The sequence below is a fragment of the Betta splendens genome, chromosome 1 (genome assembly GCF_900634795.4).
Source record: "Betta splendens chromosome 1, fBetSpl5.4, whole genome shotgun sequence".
Taxonomy (NCBI): Eukaryota; Metazoa; Chordata; class Actinopteri; order Anabantiformes; family Osphronemidae; genus Betta; species Betta splendens.
Window position 1 is genome coordinate 2,336,914 of NC_040881.3, and position 9,531 is coordinate 2,346,444.

General features: G+C 49.8%; 1 protein-coding gene across 1 annotated transcript in view; it reads right to left on the reverse strand.

Annotated features, from left to right (window-relative positions):
- The window catches only part of LOC114867832 (voltage-dependent T-type calcium channel subunit alpha-1I-like), a 94,637-nt gene that overhangs the window by 65,035 nt on the left and 20,071 nt on the right, over nucleotides 1–9,531 (reverse strand). The window contains exon 6 of the mRNA XM_055507160.1: nucleotides 3,922–4,279. Within this exon, the coding sequence (XP_055363135.1) occupies nucleotides 3,922–4,265 (344 nt within the window). The 5' untranslated portion in view covers nucleotides 4,266–4,279. The remainder of the gene's footprint in view (nucleotides 1–3,921; nucleotides 4,280–9,531) is intronic.

Below are 9,531 nucleotides of genomic sequence, written 5' to 3' on the forward strand. Positions count from 1 at the left end.
TTCTGAAGTAGAAGCTTTAATAAACATGAGATGAGCTTAGAAAAAGTAAGTGAAAACATAAATGGCAGAAGATGATGTAAGATGACGAAGGAAAAAGGAAAAGAGGAGGGAGCAGGTCCTTGTGTGCAGCCTTTCGCCACTCTGACAGTGAGGTGCTGAGGCATTAGCATAGCGATTAACACTGACATTAGCATAATTATTAATACCTGCATTAGCATAAGCACCGCGGCTGGGACAGCACGGGAGAGAGCCAATAAAGTGCAGAGAGAAGGAGCGAGCGAGGATGTAGAGCAGCAGAGGAAACAAACAGCAATTATGTGGAGCAAACAAAGGGGACGACGAGCGGAGCGGCTCCAGCTCTGCCTTCATAAAAGCTGCTCACATCCAGTTATGAGACAGGCATGTCCCACAGAGCAGCCTGGCTGTCAGCCTCCCGTCTCCCCCGGCAACCGAGCCACGACCTGCATCCCATCAGTGACACTGGCACAGCACAGCCACAAACATGCAGCAGATTACAGCCCAAAGGCAGCAGACAGAGGCTCCATCAGAGGCCTCAGCATCAGGGGCCGGACAGCAGTCAAGCATGTGTTGAACTGGAGGCAGAACGAGAGGAAGAGGAGACGTAACGCGTCACCTGACGCAGTGACACATCGCTGCCACATGCACTTCAAAGGCTTTTAAATGGAAGTCGATAAACGGAGGCGTCCTGGAAGCGGGAGCTGTGGCTCCAGATGAGGAGCCTCCGCTCTGCAGCTACGACTGCCGCCAACACAATCAGCAGCCAGACGTCGCCGGGGCCGAAGCTCGTTAACGGAGTCCCTGCAGGACGCGAGTACATGCAACACATATGAAATCAGGTGCGAGTGTAAGTAAAACACCAGCGTCTCCTGTGGCTTTTATTAAACACATTCATCAAAGCTACTGTATGTTCAAGCCAACTATTTATACACAGAGCTGAGTGTGTGTGTGTGTGTGTGTGTGTGTGTGTGTCTGTGTGTGCGTATGTGTGTGCATCTGCATGTGTGTGTGTGTGTGTGTGTGTGTGTGTGTGTGTGTGTGTGTGTGTGTATGTATCTGTGTGTGTGCATCTGCATGTGTGTGTGTGTGCGTGTTGTGTCTGTGTGTGTGTGTTTGTGTGTGTGTGTTGTCTGTGTGTGTGTGTGTGTGTTGTGTCTGTGTGTGTGTGTGTGTGTGTGTGCGTGTTGTGTCTGTGTGCGTGTTGTGTGTGTGTGTGTGTGTGTGTTGTGTCTGTGTGCGTGTTGTGTGTGTGTGTGTGTGTGTGTGTGTGTGTGTGTGTGTGTGTGTGTGTGTGTGTGTGTGTGTGTGTGTGCGTGTTGTGTGTGTGTGTGCGTGTTGCCACCGCTGCAGAGGGCCACATGTGTTGCTCCAGATGAGATTGGGAGTGAATTGGAAGCTATTACTCTGCCCTTCGCCTGCTATCAGACGCTGACACACATTTCCGTTGCTGCAGCGGCTCCTGTGTTTTTCACCTCCGCCTCTGAATCGCTCTGTTATTCACTTCCCGCTCTGTTGTGATTGCGGCGGCGTCCACAGACCCGCGCTGGATTCCGTCCTCACTTCCAGCCGGTGCTGACGGACGTGGAACCATCACTGAACTCACTGGATGCAGGAAAAAAACACCGACTGTGACGCGTTTGCGTTGACATTTTGTTTCTTGTTCAACTTTGGGTTTAAATATACGATTTAACAAAGACAAACAGTAATTTCCGCAGCGATGGCGACGCCGCTGCCTCCACTTCAGGTTGAACTGACGTCCGATCTGCTTTCATGGTTTAATGAAGCACCAAACCACAGGACCAGCGCCTGTGGCTCCAGTTTGCATTGGATTTTCTCAGCTTTTTCAGCTACATGAAGCTCTGTGAGTCGTGTTTTAGCCTGAGGGTCGTCTCTTTCTGAATGCAGGTTTATTAATACCTCGCTTCCTGAGGACCGACATTCAACAAACAGGTAATAATGAGAAACAGGAGGTTCCTGATGGTCGATTACCCCCAAAGAAAAAGGAACCGTCAGTCAAATGCCCCACGTTAATGTAAATGGATCTTTATCCAAATGGAAATTCATTTGTGTCTGATCCTGAGGTTCATTTCACTCTAGAAGCAGGAGTTTTGTTTCGAGGATTAAACTTAAACTTATTAAAATTAAACGTTGTGGGTTTAAACAAACCCACAACGTAAGCGATAATGTGAAAGCAGCGCACGTTTGTCTCCTAAGAGGATTTGATTGTAACATTGAGACTCACGGACCTGAACCCTAACGTATCTGAGGCGTCCCACCTGCAGGACCACTGGGTCTGGACATCATTCTGTGTGTGTGAAGTGAGCGCCGCCGCAGCAGGAAGCGCGGCGTTTAAACAGAGCAATCTTGTCCGACAGCGATTGTGAGCGAAACGAACCACAAAACTTTGATGTGTCTATTAGCGCGCTGCCAGAGGCGCCTGCTTTAAAGCCGGCTGCAGCCACACACACACACACACACACACACACACACACACACACACACACACACACACACACACACACACACACACACACACACAGAGCGATGGAGACGGAGCCGACGAGGCCGCGCGGAGCTGAGTCAGCAGAAAACGCAGGATCCCCGATAACTGCAAAACACAGCATCTCACTCCAACTCGGAGCCGCCTGTTTGAGCGTCCGTTTCCTAAGAACTGTCTCTCACGTCTTCTCTGCGCTGCTGAGTTCATTTAATGGCGGTGGCGCCTCTGTGTCGGTGTCAGTGGAGCGGTTCTGTGCCCTGGGAGGGTTCACAAGGAGCTCCCATGGAAACGCTGCCTTTGTTGAGCCGGCTGCGTTTTGTGATGCTAACTTTGATCCTTCCAGCTCTGAGGCTTCTGGCCTCATTTTATTGATACACGCTGTTCACCCATAATAACTTAATTTGCCTTCGCTGAAATTTTGCCAACGTCCCTGTTGAGTGAAAAGTGGACTGGATGCACTTCGCTCGCAGATCAATCCAGCTCTTGAGTCTGAGCACCGTCGATACCAGCCTTTTGATTTTAGAGAGTCATTTTGAGTCAACTAGCTCCTCTTACTCCAGTGACTGTATTAAATCATCAGCTGCCTTGTTACAGCCCATTAGTAAACTTTACACTGAACCAGAGTCCATTGACAACATTAACGCAGCAGGAAGATATAAGAGCAGAATTTAACGGCACTAAGTGCTGTCCTTGAACACAACACACCAGAGCTGCAGCTGCACTGATCACACACCACAACTACAAACTTAAGCTCATTGCTTCTACGCTCGCTGGTCCACAGCTGCTACTTCCATCATAGTTCTATATGGTGGGTTCACACCCACTGATGCTGTGTTTGCACATATACTGCATGTGCTGCAGCGTCTGCTGAGCCAAAGGGCACTGACACGCCATGCAATCTCACATTTCAATCAAGCCTTCAAGCAACCGAATTAATTGGTTAAGCTGGAAACTCACTCCAGCCTGTTTCATTGATTCTGCATTAGATCACAAGGTGCATTAAACAAACTCCATCTCAAGTCAAAAAGGCCAGAAGGTAAAAATGGGCTATTAACCGTCAGTGTAATGTTTTAGTATTTATGAAAAGGCTCATTATTTTTCCAGTGGCACTGATCTAGTTCAGGTTTATAGTGGTTCTGCCATTTTGCACTTTCCTTGTAGCTACAAAAAATCTCATCTGTGTCATGATTGTTGTTTTTCCTCACAGCGTTGATCGCTGTCTGATGAACAGTTTGACACACGGCTGGCACCTATAGAAACACCTCCACTCCCTGTTGCAGCTGGAGTGAAGCTGGCTGCTGCTCCGGCTCCCTGCAATGTGAGGATGAATTCATCCATCCACGCGCCGCACACGTGCAAAAACAGCGTTACAACACGATTCTCTCATCAGGAGCAAAGGATATGGGCTGGACACCATGCGGATGCACCAGCTGCGAGGGCAGGTCGTCTGCTTGAGGCAGAAGAAGACGACGGGCACCAGCTCAGGGTGAGGCACCACCAGCACGCTGGTGTCGCTGCTGCCGCCGTCGTCGTCGTCGTCCCCCTCACACGCCACCACCTCCCCCGTCTCCAGCCGCTCCTCCTCTGTGATGCCTCCCTCCTCCTCCTCCTTCTCCTCGGGACACGGGAGGCGGTAGGTGGAGGAGGAGGAGGCGGCAGCGTGGTCGCCGTCGCTCCTGGCTGCAGCCGGTGGGACCCTGGAGGGTGCTGGTGCAACGCCGGGGCCCTCCTCCTCCTCGCTCGTCATGGCAACGCCACGGTCTGCGAGAGGGGAGGCGGAGAAAGGGGTTAAAAGGTGAGGAGGGTGACACCTAAAAGAGCACAGGAAGTCGATCAGTGTCCTGGTTGACTGATAAAACAGAGCAGGAACGCAGAAACAAGCACAAAAAACCACAGAATGGGAACGGGAGTAAAACAGGAGCAAAGCGAGAGATGAGCGGTTCAGTCAGAGAATCGATACTCTGCTCCTTGTAGGTGCTACTCACTTACATCTGCTGGGTTTTACTGGGAGCCTCCTGCCCACTGATGTCCAGTGACTGAGCTAAAGCTGCTAAAACTCTTCCCATCAATCATCCACAGCCATTTAATATGATGGAATGAAGTACTGAAGCCTCCTGCTGCTCACGCGTCAGTCATACGTTCACTATCACCACGAGCTTTGTGTTTTGATGAGTTGCACCTTGTTTTAATGAAGCCATTCTCTCCTGAGCTGCAAACTGGGAGTTTAAGTCACTGGTGAAACCTTCAAAAACGTTTTTCTGAGGCCACTGTCATGAAGCGAAGCCGCAGGCGACCGACTGCAGGTCCAATGAACCCAAAGCCTGGATTGAGATCAGGGAGCGCAGACAGCAACGCCTGCCGCTCAGCTGTCACGCTGCAGCCCAGCAGAACAGGACGGTGCGTGAGTCTCACCTTCGCCCTCGCGTGGAGGACAGTGAATGTGTGGACTCCATCACAGCGACGCCTTCAGTGTGACGCGGAGCGGCCTCTCGCTTTACGCTGTCTCTCAGAATGTTCCCAACTGAGCAACGATCAAAGTACGTGAGAGCACGTTCCCTGGAGTCACGTTAATGGAAACAGTGACTAAAGTTGAGTGGGACTGAATTTGATCCATGCGGTGTGACTCATGTGCAGCATGAAAAGGCTGAACGTGACTGAACAGATCTACGGAAACAAAACGGGCAGACGTCAGTGATGAAGCTCTGAGTTCATCAACACTGACGGACAACTGTACGTCCACACGCAGCGATGGAAGCGTTTCATTTAAAATCACACACGTGAATGGAAGGTTTCACCTGAAAAACGAATCATTGGCGCTGAAGAAGGCGCAGGTCCTTTTCAGCTTAGCTAATGATTCATGCTGTTGAATAACAGCCCTAATTTCACTGGGACAACAAGCAGTAGCTGCTCAACCACAATGTTTGTGTTGTGAAACCTACGTTACTGTGAAGGAGGCAAAAACACTGTGATCCCACGACCCTGATGCTTCGCTCTGCACAACGAGTCCTACAAGCGAGCGCGTGACGGGTTCAGTGAGAGTGGGTTCATGGATGGAGCGGTCGCCGTGCTGTGACTCCACCCCTCAGATGAGCTCGTCTCATAAATCATAAATCCCGCTCCGTCTCCAGCAGCGTGAGCTAGATTCTACATGTGTGTGATTAACGAGGTGTCAGCCGGGACGCGACCTTCACTGATCACACGTCAGCCAGCGCCTCGTATCAAAGCCGAGCAATTAATGACCAGCAACAACACAGTTTAGAGCAGAAAATAAAAAAAATGAATTTTGAATTTCGCCTGGTGCTGTTTATTTATTGTCTTCTGAGGATCAGACCAACGCGCAGGCTTTAAGGACTGTACGCGCTGCACGCTGTGAATACGCAGCTTACTGGCAAAGCTCATAAAGGATTTAGGTAATTCACTTAGTGTGTTTACATTTCATGAGCATGTTCAGCTTTCCACAGCGATGCACTGGGCCAACGCAGGCTGGAAACACTGAGATTCCCTGTGTTCACTGGAAGCGGGCGTTTGGCTGGTTCACAGATTATTATTTGGTTTAGTACTTAAATTATCCACCAGCCTCAACATCACTGGTCGGAGTACGTACAGTATGCCCAGTACGCCCAGTACGCCCAGTACGCCTACTAGACAGACCAGAGAGAGGCCAGTAACACCAGTCACCTCCACAGAACCAGGAATCAGTCCAGGTTCAGCTCAGGAACCACGACAGAGGGAAACTAACCAGCAAAACACACAGGAAGTGGAGCTCACGGCCAGTGGCTGCATCTACACGCAGAACACGATGAAGCCTGGATTCATTCATTCATTTGTTCATTCGTTCATTCATTCATTCCCATTGTTGTGTTTTACTATGCACAAACTCACCAGGACCAAACGCACAAATAGAGCGCACCGGTTACCTGAAACAAGCGGACGCAGCTGAGAAGGATGAGCAAACATCCTCCATCCACTGCAGCAGCAGCAGAACAACCGTGAGCAGGAAAAGTTCAGCTGGAGCTCATGCACACACGCTTTAACTGCACGAGCCGGGACTTTGAAGGCAACATCATAACGACACCCAGAAGCAGAAAGCGCTTTTAAAAAGACCACAGGGGAGGATGTGAACTGACTGATCACTGCGTTAGACACTTGTTGTGCAGTTCATTAAACAAATGAGCATCGAGGAACAAACTCAGGACAAAGACGCTGCTTGTTTACACGAGTCTGAAAGCGGTTCATGAAACGCAGGTCGTGTGATCAGTCTGCTGTGATGTGTTAACTGGGAGACGGCGGCTGCAGAACGGGGCCAGGCTGATGCAGAGGTCATTACTCCTAATAGACAAACAGGTAAAAGAACTAGACAGAACATCTGACACGGAGAAAATGTTAGAGCTCATTAAAGTCAAAGACCTTAAAAGTAGGAATGATGCGACTGGACAATAGGAGATTTCTGTCTTCAGGCTGAACCTTCAAATGTCTCATTCCTCAACGACGGAGCTTTGTAATTAACCATGAGGTGAAGCTGGGACAAACACTAATGTCACACTGGCGTCGGCTCCACCCTGAGTCCATCCACACGAGTCAAAGCAGCAGCTCAAGCTCAACACCCGCTGCAGGTTCTCTTCCTGCAGACGGGAACGCATGCATCGGCCCGGGGGCCGGTTCTATTCACAGAGTCGCAGTCGGCTGCTGCTTCAGAGGTTCTTTCAAAGCGTTTCCACAGTTTTCCTGGTTGGCGGTTGTAATGCTGCCTTTGTGCGAGCGTGCGTGCAGATATGTCAGCGCTGTGGGTGCACTTGGCACGGTTTTACAGCTCTACATGTGGTTGTTTGTCCGCGTTGGAGATAAAAGCCTGTGTATCTGTCTGCGGCTCCATCTATGAGCAGAGGCAAACGCTTTGTGCAGGAGATGTGATGACTCTGTACCTGAAAACAACGACCTGATGCAGACGCTAACGTCCCCTCATTCTCCAGGAAGCTTCACACTGAGTTCAGGCCTTTTCTCTCTTTTTGTCATTTTAATGAATTGAGGAAACTCCCTCCCCAGAAAACCCAGCTCAATTTGAAAACCTGATTACTCCCAAGGCGATCCCTGTACAGTATTGTATTAAGCTGAAGTATTGTGCACATGGAGGATGTTGACGCGTGAGAATGACCGGTTGCACGGGCTCATTATTTTTAGACATCAAAGCGTCAGCACGAGCAGGTGGATCCGATCTGACACATTGGTGGCGCCTCCACCAGCTGATCGTCTCACATGACGGCCAACAGAATTGGTTTTTAATTGATAGAGGAGTCATCTCATAACGGAGAACAAGGAGCGACGTCAGCCTGGGAGGAAGAAGCCAACGCTGAAGCACACGTCCTTGGATGAGCTGAAGCTCAGTGGAGCTAAATGATAAACTGTGTTTATATCCATAAACAGCATCAGGCATCAATGAGCAGGAGCAAGAACATGTGAGTAAGTAACCGGTAGCTGTCATTTGTCTCCATTGTTGTCTGTGGATGTCTGTGGATGGTACAACAGGACGCGCCCGTTCTCACACGATGCTGAGCAGATGAACACGGAGCCGCTGGTGAACGCAGCTTCTGGCTGTTTGTGCTGTGAACGCGCGGAGGCCGCTTTCACACGCTGCTGAGCATCATTATCGCTCGTCAGGCGTCCGCGTTTCCGCTGACGAGGCCGCTGCTGCTTTTCCAGGTGACGCGGAGCAGAAATCAATGGTAACAGGAATAAAAATCAATCATCTGTCTCTTCAAGCCTCCTTCCATCCTGAGGCCTTTGTGTTTCACCCATTCTTTTGGCTTGTGCTGTTCCTGCACAGCTCCTCTCATATAGTGGAGGTCAGTGTCTCATTTAGTCCTGCAGAGAGAACGCACTGAGGAACCTGCTGAAGAACGAAGCCCCGCTCTCTGCTGCCTCCTCAGTAATTAACCCGCTCCGAGCCCCAACCTTCACCAACACACACCTGAATGAGCTCAGAGCGACTCGGTGACACGAGCCGCTGTAAAAGCTGCTCATCGACGCCGTGGAACACACAAACCTCGACCCCCGACGCACCCAACAGAGAGGCTCATTACAACCGCAGTGACAGACAATTCTCCGCAATTAAGTGGAATCAGGATGGAGGCGCTTTTTTGAGAAGTTTGTAACGCGCGACACCAGTTCAACCTCAAACGATTCTCACGTTACAGACGTCAGTCAGACGCTGAGGTTCTGCTGTTAAGTGACGGGAGTGTCGTTTAAGAAGCCAGCTGCCCGTTCTTGTGTTTACAGTGTGAAGTCATATTGTTTAATGCAGCAAAAGTTAAAGCACGAAAAAAGAACCGGAATTCAACCTAAACTCTTTGTGTAAATTTGTTCTTAAAGTTGAGTCAGCCGAGCGTTTCCTCCAACGTGTAATTAACAGGTAGCCTTTGTTCAGACAACCAGACGCTGTGGGCGGAACATGGAGACGTCCTGTCAGACCGGGTTCAGGGACACGGTCAACACAAACACAGCAGGAGGCCGACGCCAGCGTCCGTGTGTGTGTGTGTGTGTGTGTGTGTGTGTGTGTGTGTGTGTGTGTGTGTGAGACAGGTCACAAACTGGTCGTCATGACTGGACCAATAAAGTGATGGGAGAAAGAGGAGGCGACAGGTTCAGACGGTGACGGAGCATCAGGAAACGTTACAGGTCCTGAATCTGCTCTGAAAGACTGAAAGATGAACAATAACAACAACTAGCCAACGTCATGAACCTGTGTACTAAATAAAGCCTCGTACTTCACCAACAGGTTAAAGCTACTTTACGTTCATGCATTTGAAGCTTTTGAATGTGTTTTATTGTGAAGCCTGTGATGGTTTTTAGTCCATTCAGCCTCACAGAATCAACATAAACCTAAAAAGCCTGAGCATCACCACTTTTCAATGGGAGGAAACATGGACAAAGCGGCCACGCTGTTTCACCCAAAATCAATAATGTCGTTGATTTGAGTCTGACTCAAATACTGCATTGACCCAGTGGTGAAATGATTG